General features: G+C 39.1%; 2 protein-coding genes across 2 annotated transcripts; one reads left to right on the top strand and one right to left on the bottom strand.

The window, feature by feature from the left end:
* The first annotated feature begins 3942 nt into the window (after positions 1-3942).
* Positions 3943-18182, top strand: LOC129756320 (uncharacterized). Its single transcript, XM_055753169.1, has 2 exons — positions 3943-4008; positions 16483-18182. Exon 2 carries the CDS (start codon positions 16620-16622, stop codon positions 18174-18176), a length of 1557 nt encoding a protein of 518 aa, XP_055609144.1. The 5' UTR covers positions 3943-4008; positions 16483-16619; the 3' UTR covers positions 18177-18182.
* LOC129754047 (uncharacterized protein K02A2.6-like) lies at positions 8814-12770 on the bottom strand. The gene is made up of 2 exons (XM_055749905.1): positions 10301-12770; positions 8814-10024 (listed from the first exon to the last, which is right to left on the bottom strand). Exons 1-2 carry the CDS (start codon positions 12768-12770, stop codon positions 8814-8816), a joined length of 3681 nt encoding a protein of 1226 aa, XP_055605880.1.
* Positions 18183-21739: the final 3557 nt, after the last annotated feature.

Below are 21739 nucleotides of genomic sequence, written 5' to 3' on the forward strand. Positions count from 1 at the left end.
AGTATCCAGACAATTTTGATTTGATGGTGTGTTGTGATATCGAAGTTGCCAGTGCAGTGTTGCAAAAGATACAGTTTTTGCATGTTTGTAAAATGTGAAAAGAATAAGTTAAAAATAAATGCAGCAAATTGGTGATAAACAAAAAAAAAGAGACTGCGAGTCGGGAGGAGCAATGTAGTGATAGAATACTTGCGAGTTGGGAGAACAGCAACAAAAAAAGAAAATTGCGAGTTTGGAGGACCCCAAAGCTAGGAAATATATTGCGTGTTGGGAGGACCGCAATGGATAAAAATGTTGCGTGTTGGGAGGACCGCAATGGATTAAAATGTTGCGTGTTGGGAGGACCGCAATGGATAGAAATGTTGCGTGTTGGGAGGACCGCAATGGATAGAAATGTTGCGTGTTGGGAGGACCGCAATGGATAGAAATGTTGCGTGTTGGGAGGACCGCATTGAAAAGCTATGTTTGTGAGTTGAGAAGACCGCAAAAAAAAATAAACGAGAATAATTGTGAGTTGGGAGGACCGCAATAGAATAACCAGATTGCGTGTTGAGAGGACCGCTCTGTTAATAAAACGTTGCATGTTTTGAGGACCGTAATAGGAGAGCATATTTACGAGTTGAGAGGACCGCAATATTAATCAAAATGACAATGAGTTAGGAGAACCGCAATTTGAAAATAATATTGTGTGTATGGAGGACCACAATGTAGAGGACACAATGTGTACTGCTTAAAAAAACCAATTTTGTATTTGTCGATAAGGCTACAAGGAAAACGATGATTAATTGAAAAAAAAAAAAAAAAAAAGAGATTGCGTGTTAGAAGAACCAAAAAAAATCTTTGGAGTTTGGAAAACGGTTAACAAAAAAAATTAAGCACAACGGCAATAAAAAAAATGACTTCAAGTGCGTACTTAAAAAAACAACAAAAAAATGAAAAAAAGAAAAGTTAAATGAAATATAAAAAAAAACGACAACAAGGAAAAAAAGACTCGCAAAAAAAATAACAATAAAAATTGGTATGGTGTCAAAAGAGGACTACCCATAAAGAGAAAAAATACTCAAACATCCAACTTAGTGCCAGCGTTTAATGTTTATTGATTTAATGGGAACTGTAACCACAAGCGCATAGAATTTAAGCGTTGTAAGCATACCTGAATGAGTGATCTAAAGAATTGTGCTTGGCTGGATACTAGATCAAAGTGTTGTGTACTTTGAAGATGAAGTTATTTCTTTGGCCGAGTATGGCGTATAAAAAGCAAGACTAATAAAAATTTAAATGGGGAAAATGGAACAACGAGAGGAACTTCCGGGGAACGGAAAGGTAAGAAGAGGCGATAATTACTAGTGGCCTGGATTACAAAAATCACAAGATAATCATCAATCCTTCGACAGAAATCCGTTACATTTGATGAATGAATTCGATTACAGAAAAATGGAAAATTTCATTCAATGTTTTTGAACAATGCAATTCCTTCGGAAATTTATGAGAATGGCGTAAATGAATATCTTTTAAGCGAATGGATGATGAAAGTTCAGAACCAAACATTCGATAGAAATCATCAAGTTTCATTGAGACCCTATATAGGATTGTGTTCGGTTGAACAAAAATGTAAATAGAGAAAGCTAAACGAACATTGAACTACTTTTTGAGTGGCCTCATTGCTAATGAGAAGACAAAAAGCTCAAACGGCGATAGAGAAATAAAGCATTATTCTGAAGTGGCGGTCTTGAGCCACCAAATCAGTATTTGTTTGAAGGGAAGGGCCAAAAGGGATAAAATGCGGAGCTGTTAAACAAGACAGTCTCTGTTAAAACGTTTGTCCTTGTTTTCCGTGCCTAGAAAAGCTTAACCAACCGAGAAAATTCCTGGGATCCTGGATCGTTAACCATACAAATAACTATTGTCAATGCAGTTGAACTCCGATGTTTCGCTCTGGTGATTGGCAACCTTGCTAAACAGCGATAATCCAGTAAAATGTATTACCAATTTAGTTTGGAGAAGATGAATTTGAGTAAAATTAACTAAAAAGTTATGGTAATGTAAAATTCGAAAGCATGTACAATTCAGACACTTCTTATGGAAGAAATTTCAATGAAAAAGTTTAAGTGCTTCAAAACAGTTTGACAAATAAAAGAGGAAAAAATACTAATAAAAATGAACAAAATTTAGTTTAGTTACAGGAAACTACATTTAATCACATTTATAATGATAACAGAAACTTTCTCCATTTAGAGTGGTCAATGACAACCAGTCAAACGTTTGCATCTATTCGAATTTCAATTTTGTGGAATCTTAATGGAAAGATTCTGGATGTCTATAAATCTAATTGTATGAAAAATACAGACAAAATCTGGGACATTGACATCACTGACCCACAAAGTGAAGCCTGGGTATTGGTATTGGTATTAAACTTTTCACTTATTTCTCTCATGAGGTTGCCACAAGTACTGATTTACTATAAGCATTTTTGTCGGACAGATTCTGTACGTACAGAAGACAAACTTTGTGATTTGAAAACAGATTTTTCACTATTTAAAAAAAATATTTTCAATTGGAAATACAAAACAATTTGAATTACAATATCATTTGAAAATACAGAATTCTGATACATGTTCAGATCATCGACTATGAGAAATAGAATTTTTTCGTATAGTATAAATTTCAATTAGTTTTCAATGTATGAAATCAAAAATGCAGACATTTCATTAATCTTCACTCTTGAACTTTATAGTGTTGCTGGTACGGTACAAAAAAAAATATAGATTTGAATATGGAAACGCTGCTTGAGGCAAACGGATAACATTATGACCCGATTCGAACGTCTCATCCCAATTTCAGTGAGGCACAGAGATGCCAATGTGCCTGATTTTTCAGGTATTGCCTGATTTTTCGAGACTCTGTCTGACAACCTGATAAACCATTGAATTTGCCTGATTTTTGAAAATATGCCTGATTTTGCCAGATTTTTGCGAATGTGATGAAAAATGGGTAGTAAAGAACTGGGTTAGATACTATTGCTGAAGCGGAAATGTGGCTTAATCAAAGCAATCGACAGATTCCCTTTAATTCTTGTTTAAAAAAGGGAATTAAAGAGAATCTTTCGATAGCTTTGATGTTTTGATTCAGTTGAATTGTTCAACCAAGTAGGCTCACAACACATATGTATAAGAGAGAAAATTAGGAGCGGAGCATCACTTTTAGCGAAATTTCCGCTACTTTATCGTAGCCTGATTTTGACTAACTTTTATTTCACCAGTTCCCTGATTTTTGAAAAAAATGTTGGCAACCCTGGTGAGGCATCAAACGATACATATACAATCAAAACACCTCTCTCGGGAAGCTTCCTGGAAAGAGTGGATCATGATCTCTCAAAAACATATTGTCGTATGAACGGTCACGATGTTTGACGATGCTTGCGTCATTGAAATTGTACGCCTTCAAGCCAGCAGAAGATGTTGAGTGGAGAGAATCAACCGCACATTCATTTTTAATGAAAAAACAACAGCAACAGGCCGAATCCAGTTGTGTTGGTAACTTGAAAACATCGTGAACCAACAGTTTTAGGAAAATTGTCGCATAACTGACACATCGGAAAACTTATGAAAGCAGCACATGTATCGTGTATGTTTGATGCTAGGCTTCGTGAGAGAGAGAGGGTAGTTAGTAGAAAGGCTTCATAATTTTTTTTTCTCATTTGCGTTTGTCTTCTGAGAGGAAGGAGGATGTGTGGAGCACCAATACAACGATAAGCTAGCGAATACTCAACCCTCCAGAGAGGCGCTCAATCCTCTCGATGCTCAGTCAGTCCGCGACCGCTCAACGGTTAAGCTGCATCTTGAGTTCAGTGGTGCTGCTCCATTGGTGGGTGATTTCCTGTGGAGAATTCATGTTGCACAAGAACGTTAACGAAAATAAGAACATAAGTTTTTAAATGAGTTTCATACTCATTGTGATAACATGAATAATATTATTTTAAGATTTTTGCTTTTAATAACTATTTCTCAAGTAAGTGCAGGTCATAAGCTTTCAAATAAGTTAATCCGATCTGCAATAACTTGTAAGACAAATAAGTTATGGTCAAAACAAATATGCATATTTTTTTTAACGGTCGGACTATGTGGTAAAAATCATCAGAAAATGATAAAACTTTAGCTAAAGTTCTAAAGCAGTTAGTCTTCAAAAATATTTCCACTAAATATCCACAAAGCAAGTTCCAGCTTCCAAATCAGCTTGCCAGATAAACAATACGTTGTTTGATAATTGTTAGCTATTTTATATATTTTAAGTACATTGCAAATTTTTCGCACAAAATTAAACAAATGTATTTTTAAGAAGTATGAAAAAAAGATTTGATTGCAACTTATAATTTGAAATTTGGACCACCCAACCCTGAGATGAACGGGTTTTAATTTTAAGTTCGGTTTATGAAAAATGTCTGTATATTCGATGCCTTTTGGGTCACCAAGCATCAGTGTAAAATTTGAGATGATTTGGTTGATTCCTAAGTTATCGCAACGCGTTTCAATTTTGTATGGAAATTTGTATCGAAGAAGAAATTTTTGCACATTAAATCATCCAGAAAATTCAAATAAACTTGAAATGAACTTATGGTCTTTGAATTCTGATTTTGACTATTCTTAAGCTTCACTAACATAACAAACAGCTAAACATTTCATGAAAAAAGTTATAACCATTTCAAAATAAAAAATAACAATCCATTGAAAAGTTTTCAAAACTGGCAGACTTTGCTTGCTAGAACTTTTAATAATTTCATGAAATGTTTTTTCAAACGTTTCTAAATCAATAATTTCAATAGCTATGCAAAGCAATTTTTTAAGATTTTTTATTCTCATCCTACGGTTTCACAGCTTTCGAATAAGCAGACAAAAACGCTAAAATAAAAAAAAAAATGTTTTGAAAACAAAAATCTTATATATAAAAATGGAGGCATTTTTTTTGTAACAACATCACGTATAAATGGTCGGTCGGAATAAAGTGAAATTTGGTATCCGAGGGTTTTTTGGGTCAGAGATGGTTTGTATAATAGTTTCAAGGATCTCACTTTTTATGAAAGGGAGTCCCCATACAAAATTATCTCTTCATCTTATATATAAAAATGGAGGCATTTTCTTTGTAACAACATCACGTATGAATGGTCGGTCGGAATGAAGTGAAATTTTGTATTCGAGGGTTTTTTGGGTCAGAGATGGTTTGTATAATAGTTTCAAGGATCCCACTTTTTATGGTGGTCCCAATACAAATTCAACTTTATTTGTTACGATTTCCATAAGAATCTATTCGCGAGCACGATGCAGTTAAGGACGTGTAGATGAAATTAAAAATTTATTACGATTTATACTTTAGAAGGTAAAACGAAGTTTACCGGGTCAGCTAGTTTTATATAACATCAAATATCTTTTTCGGGGGTACAAGTTTGGTTTGTGCTTTGTTCACATGAAATGTACTGCATGAATCAAGGAAAAATGGCAATTTTTGAATGCAAAATTTTGTTTTCCCATACATATTTCCATACAAAATTAAAACTCGTTGCGCTAATTCAGGACTGGATGGATCGCTTCCAAAATTTTTATTGATATTTTTGGCAGCAAAAACAATCAAAAAAGTTATGGGGGGTTTAAAATCTAAGATTTTTTTTTTCTTTATTTGAGAGGTTTTCAGCCGCAGACTGGTTCGCCTCTGAAATCTAAGAATTTGAAATTTCCATACAAAGCTTGCAGCGGTCTAGTGCACATACATGGAGGAAGACGGGGAGGCGTAGTATACATTCAGGGGTAAAACAATCCATCGCTTCCAAAATTGGAGTAACATTTTTATAAAACAGCCAAAATTAGAGTTCAGATTTCAGAATTCAAACATCATTCAGTTCATTTATCGGACGCGAAAATCCATAATCGTAAACCGTATGATTGCACTTCAATTTGGTGAGCCGGTTGTTGGTTGGTTTGGTTATCAAATATTAAAAGTCGCTTCCTCCGGGCGATTGAGCACACAGTAGTGGATATAAACTGTTTTGAATGAAGCTCCGCGAGGAGTTTGAGGGCAGAGTGGTCTCTGGCTGGATAACAATACCCATTCTATATTCCTACAAAGCAACTTCCCACCACAATCACCCCCACTCAACTTGGTTGGTTAACGAGAGGGAAGAAAAAAAAATGAAATCATTTTTTAACAGTGAGTAAACCATCGCTTCTGTAAATGCTTTTTTCCATTTAGGTAACATCCATTCATTTGAGGGGATTTCCCTGTGCCAAGGAACCAGAACCAGAAGAACGGAAAAGAAATTGTTTGCCCCGGTCTGCAAAATCCGCTGCTGCTCCTGCATGAGATGTAGAAAACTGTGAAGAGTGTAACATTCAAAACGGTGAAAATTGAATTTCATTCATGATTCACGATCCCAAAACCGATTATTACGGAAGATTATTTGATTCAATAACAGCTTCAGCTTCAGGAATAATTCAGCGATCGCTTTTTTCGGAGGGAGAATTTATTGGAATATAATTTATTTGTGATAGTTCCACAAGATTTGATTTGGATGAATCAATTCGTCAATCTATCCTGTACCTACTCTCTTTCTGTCCTGAGTCGTCCTGTAATTTCAGCTGTTGAAAATACAGGACAAAATTTTCCCGACCACAGGGGAAAAGATTATGTGTGTAGGAATGTTATTTCTACCTTAATAATAAATATAAGAGTTCTTTTGGCTGGTGGTATTTGTAAATTTTTAAGAATACTCCTTGTTTTTCACTGAAATTTTATATAAGTGCAAATTTTTTGGTATTTAAATAATAAAGATAGGTTCGATTATCTGATAGGCTTCAAGGATTTACGACTGATGTAATATTTCATAATTTATTGTAAAAATCCTGTTCGAATAAATTCTTTGAAAAAATCACACAAAAATTATCGTGACGTCCAATCATTTAGTGGAAGCTCGAATACCGGACCCTTTGAAATAAAACAATTAAAAAATAGCAAACGGCGTTCCGACAATCGACAAGGGACTACCTACCAATTTCGAGTTGCCTCTAGTAGAAGTCCATCGTAACAACAGACAACGACGTTCAGTCCGACCGAGAGGTGGTCAAAAAGGTTAAGCCACGCTGCTGGACTTGCCCAAACCCTTGCTGAATTGGTTGAGGTTCATAGGGAAAAAGTATTAGGTTCAACAAATAACCTAGCCATCAGCTGCCTGAAAAGCTGAAGAGAAAAATGATTTAAAGATGGCAAAACATTGGGTACTGAAATATATTACCAGTCCCTCAACAGAGGGAGAGTGTGGGGTAAATAGTCTATGCGTATTAGAATAAATCACAATTTCCGTTTCTCCTCCAAAAGGGTTTGTTTTTTTTTGTAAATCCTTTATTTGAAACGGCTCATACCTGAAGGTTTTAAGGAGCTAAACTCGTTTTGTTTACAATTTATTTCTTAGCTTAACACTTTTATTTTAAAGGAAAATAAAGACAGAAAGAGAAACGGGAAAATAAAAAGAATCATAGGCGAAGATCGATAGCTTTAAAGAAAAGGTACATTTCAAATATGTAGTCCAAGTCAAGCATAGCCAGCACATCCCTCGCCGAAATGTTGGGTGGTTTTCCTCGGGCCCGAAGGAAGTCTATAAAACTCGAAAGTTCCTACTAAAGTCACTGATAGTACCACAATCACCACCACTAAGTGACAACAGCGCCACCTACAAGTCAGAAATTCGCCAGAAGTAGTTCAAATCGTCGATGTTTATACATATTAGTTAGGACTTTCTCCACATGATGGCGTGCTTGATATGTCGCTTTGTTTTTTGAAGAGTGAGGTATATTGGTTTTATTCATATATTTGGTTTAAGGCTTACCTTTGGGATAATCGAGTGGAGCCACCGACTCAACTTCTCTTTGTCCCATTTGCGCTGCCAGTTTACAAGAGAGTTTCTTCGAACCAAAAAGTAAAATTCGTTGAAGACGATTTCACGTTGATACGTGTCACCTTCCATCGCCCCCACCTTTGCCAGGGAGTCTGCTTTCTCATTACCATGTATCGAGCAATAAGAAGGAACCCAAACAAAGGTGATGGTAAAGCGACGTTAAAGGGTTAGTTAATGATGAATATTCTGAAAATACCAGTGCCAGTAGAAAATAAACGAAAACGCTAAAAGTCATGTACTCATCATTGATCGATTATATTCGTATTTTCGTAAATTTTAAAAAATAAACTAAAAGAAAACTTCAATAACTTTCTTCTCAGAAGTCAAAATTACTCGCAGTCTTCGGGAAAGTTGATCATGGAGTTAAAACCTTTATTTTAAAAATATTGATAGTGTGATAGCGATGTGCCACGGTCGAGAGTCCACGTAAGAATGCTCGAGACGGCTCACCCACGATGTATGCTGGCTTGCCGTGATCGTTCACCGCGTGGGTGTTAGTATGTGTATTAGTTCAAAGTAGTACTTACAGTATGCTGCGGATTTCGTGCATCACCACATCTCCCTTTCCTTGAAATAAATAAAGCATTATTATTTTGATCTGATTTGTTATACTTTAATTTTAAATTTCAATATTTATTATTATTTTTCTTTAACAATTAAAAGATATTTGATTGATCACTCTTTATCAATTTTAAGAACGGCTTGATAAGCCCTAAGTCGCGTAGATCTTCTCGGCTGGAAAGATGATTGTTCTGTGGTTGTTTCGGTGTTCGCTGTTGATTCCGTAAACTCATCTGAAATTCTTTTCAAGTGAGATACGTTCCTGTTGAATGTTTTACCTAAAGAAATCAAATTTATAATTACAGTTGCTCAACCCTTAAAGTAACCGATTTCCTGTTTCAATGGATTTGATTCGACATTCTGAACCGTTTCGTTCTTTAACTATAAATTTCTCTGGTAAGAAATTCGTTGAGAGTTTATTCCCCGGAAGTAGGTTGCGCATGAGCACTGTGTCGCCAGCTTTAATGTTATTCTCCTTTGCGTTACGTTTTCGGTCTTCTGTTTCCTTTCCTTTTTTCTTAAGGATTGCATCACGATCAGAATAGTCAGTCGATACGGGCGCTGTTTCAAGATCTCCTGCGTCCGGTAATTTAAATCGGAGTTTCCTATTTTGCAGCAGTTCACTCGGTGCTTTTCCAGTAGTCGAGTGTGGGGTGTTGTTATACATTTCAAGATAATTTGCAATTTCTGGTTTCCAGTTTCCGTTTATGGCGTTTGCAATTTTCAAGCGTTTCAGAAGTGTACGATTTTGCCTTTCTACCTCCCCATTGGCTTGCGGCCAGTACGGTGTGGTATGATTCAAGTGAATCCCTTTCATTTTACAAAAATCATCCATTTCAGAAGACACAAATTGTTTAGCGTTATCAAGAGTGATTGTGACTGGATTTCCCCAAGCTCCAAATATTTTGGATAACCTTTTCACAGTCTCCTTCGCCGTAATCATGTTCATAACTTCTAGTTCTACATATCGACTAAAATAGTCAATAACCACCAAAATATACTCTCCGGTTGGCATCGGACCCAGAAAATCAATTGCAATGTCAACCCATGGCTTAGAAGGTAGACTTCTACGTTGCATGGGTTCGGGTGGATCTGATGTCTGAACTAATCGACAGCCTTCACACTTCTCACATTTTCGTACTGCTTCTTGATCCATATTAGGCCACCAACAGCGGTCCCTCAGTCGACGTTTCATAGCAGACTGACCAGGATGACCCTCGTGAGCCAATGCTAACATCCTTTCCCTTAGTTCAAACGGAATGACCAGCTTTGAACCTCGCATAATCAAGCCGTTAATGTGTGAAAACTCATCTCGAAATGCAGAATATGGTTTAAGATTTTCCGCTTTCCATTCGTTTGTCATTAACGCTTTTTGTATAGCATTCATATCCAAGTCCTGAGAAGTAGCCGTTTTTATCTCATTTATATCAATCGCAGCTGCCTCTTGGATAGCTCTTATTGCTATCTCTGTGCCATCATCAAAATTAGTTCTTTCCAATTTTTCATTCAGGGTGGATAAGGCTTTTGCTGCAATTTGGAAAATGTACGTATCAGAATCATCACTCCACGACAAGTCTTGTATGTGTGAGGCCATTCTTGACAAAGGATCGGCGATATTTGATTTACCTCTTCTATACACAACGTTGAATCTGAATGCTTGTAATCTTAGGACCCATCTTTCAGTTCTTGCAGTAGGTCTGAAGTTTGCGGAGAACAACACTTCAAGCGGCCGATGATCGGTTTCTAAGGTAAATTTTATTCCCAAAAGATAAATTTTGAATCTTTCTACTGCCCATATGATACCCAGTGCTTCTTGCTCAATGGGCGGGTATCGTTGCTCTGCAGATGTTAAGCTTTTAGATGCATAGCCTATGACACGCGGGCAGTCTCCTTTGAATTGTAGCAGAACTGCTCCAAGACCTTTACCTGAAGCATCGGTTATCAAAACTGTGCGATCCTTAGGATCATAATAACCCAAATGTTTTATAGATCCAATCAAGCGTTTAAGTTCTTCAAACGATTTTTGGTGCTCGGTGTTCCATTGAAACGATATGTTTTTCTTTAGCAGTTGTCGGATAGGATGGCTAACTTTAGCAAGATCGGGGATAAACTTAGCGACGTAGGTCACCAAACCCAGAAAACTACGTAGTTCTTCTTTCGTCTGTGGAGGCCTGCATTGTAGTATAGATTTTACTTTAGAATCTGCAACTCCAATACCAGAGAGCTTATGTCCCAAAAAGTCAATTTCTCGTTGTTTGAACCGACACTTGTTTATATTCAACGCAATTCCTTTGTTGGTCAATGCAGCTAAAGTTGTTTTAACTGCGTCATCGTGTTCCGTTTCAGTAGCTCCCCAGACAACTATGTCGTCTATGAACACAACTGTATTTTTGCATTCTGCTAGAATGGACTCCATTAGACTTTGAAAAAATTCAGGAGCGTAATTTATTCCAAATAATAATCTGGTGTAGCGAAACAAGCCCCAGTTTGTGATGAACGTAGTAATATATCGACTTTCTTCCGCCAGTTCTACTTGATGGAAAGCCTGTTTGACGTCAAGTGTAGTGAAAAATTTAGCTCCATTTAGTTTTGGTAGGATGTTGTCGAAAATTGGTAAAGGATGATTCAACCGTTGTATAGCTTTATTGGCTTTTCGCATATCTACACAAAGTCGTAAATCTCCGTTGTCTTTGATGATCGGAACCAACGGTGAAACCCATGGAGAAGGTTTATCAACACGCTCGATAATACCTACGCTCAAAAGCTCATCTAACTTCTCTTTCACTTTTTGCAACATAGGAATAGGACAACGGCGGAGTGATTGTATAACTGCTGGTATAGAATCATCAATAGGAAGTGTCAGTTGGAAATCTTTGATTTTGGGAAAGGACTTGTCCGTGTTGACTCGATTCACTTGATTGTTGACACAGCTTGGTAGCCCAACTCTTAAAAGCCCCAAGTTTTGAGCTGTTACTTTGCCCAGTAAAGGCTGCTGACCTCCTTCGATAACGTAAAACGTCGTGTCTGCTGTAATTATGTTTTTTCCATCGAATACATTGAGAGTAGCGTCAAACACTGTAAGTAGTTTCAAAGGAACTCTTCCATAAGCCAAAAATCTTTTGGTACTATCTTTTCTTTCAGAATGGTACGACACTCCTTTCATTTTCATAAACTCCCATGTTCGATCATCGATTAGATTGTGTTTTGATCCAGAATCAATTAGCATGTCAATAGAAACACCTCCAATTTCACAAGTCATCATTTCATCTTTATCATCATCAATCCTGTATACCGGCAATTGCACTTTCTTGTCTTCCTCCTCCTCGCTTTCTACTCTATGTACATATTTGGGACGTTTGTCGTAATGTTGGTTTCGATTGCTAGAAAATTTTCGCTTATTTCCTTCCCGGCCTTTTTGTATTCTCTCAGTGTTCTGAGCGCACATGTTAGCTAGATGATCGTAACCATGGCATCGAAAGCATTTCTTCCCTACTGCAGGGCATCTCATACCTTCACGATGTTTGGCAAAACCACACATTGCACATTTTACTGGTTTATACTCCATTTTATATTTGTTTTTATTGAGCAATGTTCTATAAAAATCAACTCGATTGATTTGCGTTGTATTCGATTGCTGACTCATTCTAGCTGCTTGGTATTTTATCGCTTGAAATGAGTTCACAATGCGTGTTGCATCATCCAACGACAGGTGTTGTTTCTCAAGCAGTTTTCGGCGCAGTTCTTCTGGAGCATTTTGGTTAAGTTTGTCTAGAATTGCAATCAGGCGACTTTCAATTTCCGTTTTTCCAAAATAACATTTTTCAGCCTGTTGCTTAATGCGAATCAAATATTTCTCAATAGGTTCATCATCACCCCTTTTCAACGTCCAAAATTCAAATCTTTCATAGCTCTCGTGTTGTTTCGGGGCCAAATGGTCAGAGAGCATTTGTTTCGCCTTCTGGTATGGATCCGTTCCATCTGAAACGTCTGAGTCATCACCAGTGATACCGTAATATACAGATTGTAGTTCAGCTCCTCCAATTGCTAATAACTGTGCTTTACGTGTGATTCCATCCTTAATACCAGTAGCAACCATAACATTTTCAAACCAGCGAATCCAAGCCACCCAAGAATTGCGAACTTCTGAGGATGGCAAATGTAGAAACCGAAATTGAGGCATGTTGTATGACGCTGGACTAAACAGTGCAACATTTTGAACAATTTGCTGTTCACACTGTTCTCCCGTGAATTCGGTGCCACGTTCTTCCTCCATTTTAAGCTGTTGAAAGCAAACAAAATTCATCCATAAATGCAACCCCCAGAAGCAACTTCTGCTTCTTAACTGGTTTATCAAGCTCATTTTGTGTTTTTTTTTCTAAGCATTAGCACTTCGATCAACATTGGATACAACTTTTAAATAAAATCTTCGTGCAATAATATATTCCATTTTCCAACATGATTTTTCTCATCCGTTCTAATCATCAAATTTTACTCAAAACTTTTTCTAAGCAAACAATTTTTTTTTTCACTCAAAACAATTTCTGAGCAAACAAAACTCGCTTGATTCGCTCAAAACCAATTCTGAGCAAACTTGAAACATTCACCCAAAACTGTTTCTGGGTAAACTGAATTTAACTTTTTCCAAGGCCATTTCCAACAATCATTTTGACACCATTTTCTTTTAGCTCAAAACCATTTTCTGAGCTACACAGCTTAACTCACATGAGTTCTAAGTTCTCTAGCTACTGCAGTCCAAACAATATCATAAATATAACAAATCTTCTCGCAAAAGCATCTCAATGCCCACTTTATTTCTGCTTCCAAATAAATTCTTTACATATGGAAAGCGAGTAGTGTGGAACACTACTTCTACAAACCCAATACACATAAACTGCTGAACGCCCTCTAAACTGTAGGAATGGATAAAATCTTTCAAAGCTGATCTCCAACAACTACAACAAAAGTTCATTTTCATGATTCTCTTTTGTGCGGCACTTCCATTTCGACGAAAATCGGCCGCATCGATCTTACCACCCAAGCGGGTAGATAACGGGACAGAAACGCTTACGTTTTTCTTTTTTTTTCTCTCCCACCCACTTTAAGCGACCAGTTGGTGCAAAAGTACTGTTACTTTGCGCCAGCGTTATAGTTTCGGTCATCTAAATCACGATCTATCTAGATTCACACCCCCGCATCAGGTTTTTTCTGGGTACACTGGGAGTACCGTTATTCTGCCTCGCAACTAATGATGCAATATCAAGTTTAATCAAGTTTTTGTTTTCATCAAATTAGCGCAAATAAAAAAAAAACGAAAATTGCACATACCTTTTTATTCCTAAGATGATCCAATGCGAGGTCGAAGGCGTCACACTTCAACCTTACTTTAAACCAAAGCACAGAAACTTTTGATTTGAGCCCAATTTCCCAAACACTTTTTTTTTTGGCCCCCCAAATTCTCACTTTTTATATTTCGCTTTTTAAATGATATAACGAGCAATAACTTTTTTCTTTTCCTTCATTTCATTTCATATTAAGCAGCATTAAAATGATGCTCCAAATCACTTCTTTTTTTTTCTTTTATTTCATGACTATTATTTTACAAACACTCCCCAAAATCACTTATAAACCAATTAAGAAACACTTTATGATCATGATTTCATATCAAACCTTTTTTCAATTTTATTTTGAATCACTTTTCCAAGGTATTTTCCTTGGCTTCTCTTATGAGCCAATAAACTCCAAACCACCGAGATCAAACAACTTTTTCTTCTTCGCACGCGCGTCGTTACAACTCGTCGCCACTGTGATAGCGATGTGCCACGGTCGAGAGTCCACGTAAGAATGCTCGAGACGGCTCACCCACGATGTATGCTGGCTTGCCGTGATCGTTCACCGCGTGGGTGTTAGTATGTGTATTAGTTCAAAGTAGTACTTACAGTATGCTGCGGATTTCGTGCATCACCACAGATAGTGTAGCTGAAATCCTGGTAGATTAATGAAAATGACGGTTCTGTCAAAAATAATATTCGTAAAATGAATTTTAAGATGTTAGATTGTGTGAAATTCAAACTTATGCAATTTTTCTAATAAAATGGGTTTTTTCTTCTCAAATGTTGAGTGTCTGGAATGAATGTGTAGCCGTTTTAAATTTGCTCCAACACCGGTAGGGAGCGCGTGTTTTAGTCGATTCCAAAATTTTTTTTGCTAAATCTGGTATACCTGTGCATAGAATGAGCAATGAAAAAGAATTGGTTTCTTCAATTTTTAAATTATGTTTTGTTAATTTTCAAGAACTTTTTTTTTTTGTCTTTATTATCGAGATTTTCAACTTTTTTTGGTTCGTCTCTTTGAAAAATGATGACAGTATTTTACAATTCGTTAAACAAATAACTCTATTTCAGGAAACATAATTTTTTTTCTTCTTCGACAGGATCGTTTGATAGAGCATTTCTTAATGATGTGTCAATTTGGTAGGTGTCTCTGGGTCCTTGAAACTCGGGACATTCGATGATTATATGTTCTACCGTGAGTCTTACATGGCATACGTCGCATATCCTTGCTGATCCACCTGATATGTAATGTTGATGAGTGCTTCTGGTGTGCCCCACCCGAAGTCTTGATAACAACACCTGCTCTCTTCTGTTCTCCCTGTCGTTCCATTTTCTGGGATCACCTTTAATTTTGGCCAAATTCAGGTTCCTATTAGACCTCCATTCCACAACTTTTTTTTAATTTTCCAACACCGGCTCTGGAGTGGCAGCTTTGTGCCAGAGTGTTGATCATTTGCTACCTGAAAAAAAAGTTCTGATTAGTATCTTTTATGAAATCTGTCCAATATAAAAACTCACCCTTGAGTTGTGTCTGGTTGCTAGAATATAGAGACAAATAAAAATAATTATATTAATCCAACCAAAACTCGTAAAATAAAGTCTCACCTTGCTTCAGCGTACGAAAACAAACAGACTCCAATGTGTCAACTCGATTGCTGATTTTCCAGCAAACTAGATCAATTGCTGGAAAGTCCAGCAATTTGAAAACCGATTACTGATTTTTCAGCATAAATGACAAGAACACAACCGATTGCTGAAAAATCCAGCAATTAGAAAACAGATTGCTGGTTTCCAGCAAAAATTTGGATTGCTGAACGTTTCCAGCATTTTTTTTTGCTGGAAAGCGAGGTAAAAATTTACAGTGCACGTTTTTATTCCTCATTTCAAGTTGTCCTCTCGATTCGCTTCGTAATTAATTTTTTTTTTCAAGATGTTTCCTCAACCTGATCGTTTATCAAGTTGATAAGATAATCAAAATGTCCTCTGGATACGATATTCACTAATTTCAAGCTGTCTCCTCGACTTGCTTTAATTTTCAATCTTATCTGAAGCTGACCTGCTGAAGCTCACCTGCTTATTAAAAAACTTTTTGATGAAATTCCATTCAAATTAAAAAACGTATTTCTGTCATTTCGATGCGCACTATAAATTGAGCTGTATTTTTAACCTGCTTAGTTTCCAATTATTCTTTTCTCAAGTTGTCCTTCCAACCGCTTGGTTTCCGATTAGATAAAGTACTCTGTACTCTCAAATCGCCTTCCAATATCAAGCTGTCTGCTGAACTAGCTGCAAATTTCAAATGATACGGTAAGGCTGTTCTCTCACCTGACCTTTCAATTTCAAGCTGTCCTCTCGCTTGAAATTTATAACGGAACGTTCAGGTTGTTCTCTCAACTTGCCATTCAATTTCTCGCTGTCCTCTCAACTCTCTTGAAGTTTTTATAGATAAGTTCAGACTGTCCTCTCAACTCGCCTTTCAATTTCAAGCTGTCCTCTCAACTCTCTTGAAGTTTCTTTCAATATGTGCTTGCTACAATTTTATCGGATCTACGAGTCAATCATTTTCATCGTCAATTACTTCTACCCTCCTACCACCTTCCTCTTGCATCGACAACGGGGATATGGCTGATTCGTACGGACTACTGACCTTATCAGGTTCTTCACCGGGACGCAACGCATCAGGCCTTTCGGAGACCTCAGAGCCCGTCGACTCAGTCGCGCTGTTTCCTGCCAGCGGCATCAGTCGTCCCGGCCCTGAGTTCGATAGCGGCGACGAGGTTCTCCAGCCTGCAATGACAGGCAAGTACAAATTGTTTTTCGGAGCTTTTCCACTGCGTGACGAAATTTTGATCCCCAGCTGTTTCAACATTCCGGACTCTGGCCCTTATCACTTCTACACGCACCAGCCAAACATGAACATCTTCGATTCCTCTGGGTTTTCTGCACCGGGACGCAACGCATCAGGCTTTTCGGAGACCTCAGAGCCCATCGACTCAGTCGCGCTGTTTCCTGCCAGCGGCATCAGTCGTCCCGGCCCTGAGTTCGATAGCGGCGACGAGGTTCTCCAGCCTGCAACGACAGGCAAGTACAAATTGTTTTTCGGAACCTTACCACTGCGTGACAAAATTTTAAACCCTAGCTGTTCCAAAATGCCTGACCTCGACCCGTATCGCTTCGACAAGCACCAGCCGAACGAGAACATCTTCGACTCTTCTGGGTTTTCCACACCGGGACGCATCGTATCAGGCCTTTCGGAGACCTCTGAGCCCTTCGACTCAGTCGCGCTGTTTCCTGCCAGCGGCATCAGTCGTCCCGGCCCTGAGTTCGATTGCGGCGACGAGGTTCTCCAGCCTGCACCGACAGGCAAGTATAAGTTTTCCTTTGGAACTTTCCCACCGCGTGATACTCTTTCGGTTTCCAGTCGTGCCAATAGCGCTGACTCCAACCAGTATTATTTCTGCAACCTTCCGCCTAACGAGAACATCGCCAACCATTCTGGGGTTTCTGCACCGGGACGCAACGAGCTAGGCACTTTGGAGACCCCTGAGCCCTTCGACTCAGTCGCGCTGATTCCAGCCAGTGTCATCAGTCGTCCCGGTCCTGAGTTCGTCTGTGGCGAAGGGGTTCTCCAGCCTGTGAATTCAGGCAAGTATAGTACCCCTGATCGCATTCCTGTGCCTGATGATGTTCTACCTTCCAGTGCACGTTTCTTCAAACCCGCTCCGGGTCCTCTAGATTCCGTAACCCTTTACTACCAGAATGTCGGGGGTATTAATTCCTGCCTGACCGACTACCTGCTCGCAACTTCGTGTTCCTGCTATGACATCATCGCCTTCACGGAAACTTGGCTGAATGACCGCACACTATCAAGTCAGATCTTCTGCCCTGATTACGCAGTGTTCCGCTGTGACCGCAGTTCCCGTAACAGCAAAAAGTCCAGTGGAGGCGGGGTGCTACTTGCCGTGAAGTCGAATCTCCCAGCGCAGCTCATCGTCGAAGTTAGCTCTTTCTGCGCTCCAGAAGATGACTTACTTGTCATTGGCGACTTCAATATGCCCGGTTTGAAGTGGTGCTCTCACCATGGTAGCTCTCTGTATGCGGACCCTGCCTGCTCTACTTTTTCGGCGCCTTCAAACATCATATTGGACTCCTTGAGTACAGCGACCTTGCGCCAGATTAACGGAGTGGTGAACGAATACGGTCGCACGCTGGACCTTTGCTTTGCCAATGATGGATCTCGTTTACCGTTCATCGAACTCGCTCCTGCACCGCTAGTTAAAGTAGTCCCACATCACCACCCACAAACCAGCGACCTTCTACCTCGACTTCAAAAACGCCAACTTCGATGACATCTCTCACATTCTGGCAACTATCGACTGGGTATCTGAGCTTGATCTGTCAAATCCTAACGCCGCTGCTGATACCTTCTCACACATTCTGAATTATGTCATCGATCGCCACGTTCCAAAACGCTCTAGCAGCGGAAATACGCGAATCCCCTGGATCACGACTGAACTGCGACAACTGAAGACTGCTAAAAGGTGTGCTCTTCGAAATTACAAGAAGCAAAAATCATCCTACACTAAGGATATATACCGTCAACTTAACTCCGTTTATAAAAAAGCCAGCGAACGTTGTTACCATAACTACCTACGTCGCGTACAACGTAACCTCAAGTCTTGCCCAAAATCTTTTTGGAAACACGAAAGAGTCAACGTAAGGAACCTGGTATACCTTCAAATATGTTTTTGGACGACATCACGGCGAACTCTGATCGTGGTATCTGCGATCTCTTCGCCCAAAAATTTTCCAGTATCTTCACTTCAGCTTCAACATCCCCAGAACATTTAGCTAGTGCTGTCAGGAACGTTTCGCCAGTGGGCTTTTCAATAAATGGTTTCGAAATCGAGGAGGCAGCCATCTCTAAAGCAGCAGCGAAGCTCAAGAATTCCTTTTCTACAGGTCCGGACGGGATACCAGCTGCCTTTTTGAAAAGTTTCATGCCTGTTTTGCTGACCCCTATTCGGCTCATTTTTCAAGCTTCGCTTGATAGAGCCATCTTCCCTCTACTATGGAAGGAAGCTTACATGTTCCCGGTTCATAAAAAAGGAGATAGGAGAGATATTAACAATTACCGTGGAATCTCTGCTCTATGTTCTATTGCCAAATTATTTGAATTGGTGATCTTGGATCCTTTTTTCACGTCCTGCAAAAATTACATCTCCAATGATCAGCACGGATTCATGCCCAAACGCTCTACAACAAGTAACTTGCTAACGTTTACTTCTGTTGTGCATGAAAGTTTTGCTGCCAAATCTCAAACTGATGCAATCTACACCGATCTGTCCGCTGCATTCGACAAGGTGAACTATGAGATTGCCATCGGAAAACTCGAACGCTTAGGATTATGTGGTACGCTACTGGGCTGGTTCCGCAGTTACTTAACCGGTCGTAAATTGATTGTTCGAACGGGTGACACCTTTTCCAGGCAGTTCTCAGCCACCTCTGGTGTGCCCCAAGGTAGCCATCTAGGACCGATCATTTTCCTAATTTATTTCAACGACGTGTTGTCACTCCTCGACGTCCCCAAACTCTGCTATGCCGATGACCTAAAACTATTTTACACCATAAACGACCACGACGACATAAATTTTCTGCAATGTCAATTTAACCTCTTCGCTGATTGGTGCGACCTTAACTGTCTGCCATTAAACCGCAACAAATGTGCAGTCATCAGCTTTTCTCGTAAGCGGCAACCTTTAATCGCGGAGTACTTCCTAGGAGACGGATCCATCTCACGTGTGAACCACGTTAACGATCTTGGCGTAATCTTAGATCAGCGCTTGGAATTCAAGGCACACACCAACTACGTGATTGATAAAGCATCCAGAAGTCTCGGTTTCATTTTTAGAGTGGCGAAGGACTTCAAGGATGTGTATTGCCTGAAAAGCCTATACTGCAGCATCGTTCGTTCCATCCTTGAATACGCATCAGCTGTCTGGTGTCCCTACTACCAGAACGGTGTCGATCGGCTCGAGGCTATCCAGCGGCGATTCTTGCGATACGCCCTTAGACACCTGAACTGGCAAGACCCTTTTCGCTTACCTAGCTACGAAAATCGATGCCGCCTCATAGATATCGATACTCTTCAAGCTCGCAGACAAGCAACACGTGCCTCATTCGTCGCCGACCTCCTGTCATCGCGAATCGACTGTCCCACGCTACTGGAGGCTATTCCGCTTAGTGTACGACCCCGTGGTCTTAGAAATCTGGATCTTCAGTTGTACATTCCCCTTCGAATGAACAATTACGGAGCTAACAGCGCCCTCATCGGCGCAGTGAAATCGTTCAACCGTTTCTCGGCGCATTTTGACTTCGACGTTTCGAGGGACGTTTTCCGAAGAAAAGTAATACGGGCCTTGAGAACCCCATAGTTAGACTTAATGTTATGTTTTTAATTTTTAATTTTTAATTTTAAGTAATCATTTGGATCAACATGTGATCCGTTGATAAGAAATAAATAACAAATAACAAATAACAAATATGTTCAGGCTGTCTTCTCAATTCACCTTTCAATTTCAATCTGTCTTCTGAACTCGCTGAAAATTTCTATCAATACACTCAGGCTCTCCTTTCAACTTGCCTTTCAATTTCAAGCTGTCCTCTCAACTCGCTTGAAATGTCTATCAATACGTTCAGGCTGTCCTCTCAACTTGTCTTCCAACTTCAAACTGTCCTCTAAACGTGCTGGAAATTTATATCGACACGTTCAGGCTGTCCTCTCAACTCGCTTGAAATTTCTATGAATACATTCAGGCTATCCTCTCAACTAGCCTTTCAATTTCAAGCTGCCTTCTGAACTCACTTGAAATTTCAATCAATACGATCAGGCTGTCCTCTCAACTCGTCTTTCTATTTCAAGCTGTCCTCTCAACTCGCCTGTCAATTTCAAGCTATTCGCTCAACCTGCTTGAAATTGTGAACATGGTCAAGCTGTCCTTACGACTCACTTAAAATTTAATTTAAATTTCATGTTGTCTTCTAAGCGGAACTTTAACTAAGATGAATGAATCAATTCTAGTTTCGGCTTTATTTCATATGGCTCGTTTTCCTTTTTCCAGTTCAAACTGGTTCATTTCCATCATCCATCCAATAGTGTTGCTTTTTGTTTTAACTACTTTTAACATAATGGGTATTCGAATTAATATTTTTTCCATAGTATTTTCCCGTTGACCACGTTTGTATACCTTTTCGTTTCAATTCTTTTTAATAATTTCTGTTTTTATCCTGTTAACGAGAAACACACTGCCACGGTCGTCAAATGCACAAACCTTTTCGGAGCTCCGAACCCCAGAATTAGCACAGGTGGGCCAACAGATAATTAACTGCCGTGGGAAGGGACGCACGCACTACTTGACTAGCTCGCTTGCTTGCCGACTGACTGACTGCGTGCACGCTTGAGGAGGATGACCCGGTTTAAATTCATTCACACAGTTGCTTCTCCGTGATTGACTGAAGCCATCAATTTGGTTCAGAGATCAAATGAATGGTGCTTGGGATAGGCAACTTATTCACAGTGCATAAAACTGATGCTCTCACTTTCGATGTCAATAACGGCGCCGGCTACGTCCTAGAAGTCAATGATAGTTAAGATTGGAAAAAAGAGGAAGGACAACTTTAGGACCGAGGTAAAGTCGATCATCAACATTTTCTGTAGGATAAAGCCTTTCGTGGTATCCCAAAAGGTTTTGAACCGACAGACACAGTAAAAAAATCTCATTCTGTTTTATCAGTTCCGATAAACGAATCGGCCGTTGTTGTGAAGACGATTATTCTGGCGACATCTCTGGTTTTCACGTTTCGGAAAAGTTTCAAAGATTATTTAGATCTGAGGTGATGAACGGGGATATCG

This window comes from Uranotaenia lowii, chromosome 3 (genome assembly GCF_029784155.1).
Source record: "Uranotaenia lowii strain MFRU-FL chromosome 3, ASM2978415v1, whole genome shotgun sequence".
Classification (NCBI taxonomy): domain Eukaryota; kingdom Metazoa; phylum Arthropoda; class Insecta; order Diptera; family Culicidae; genus Uranotaenia; species Uranotaenia lowii.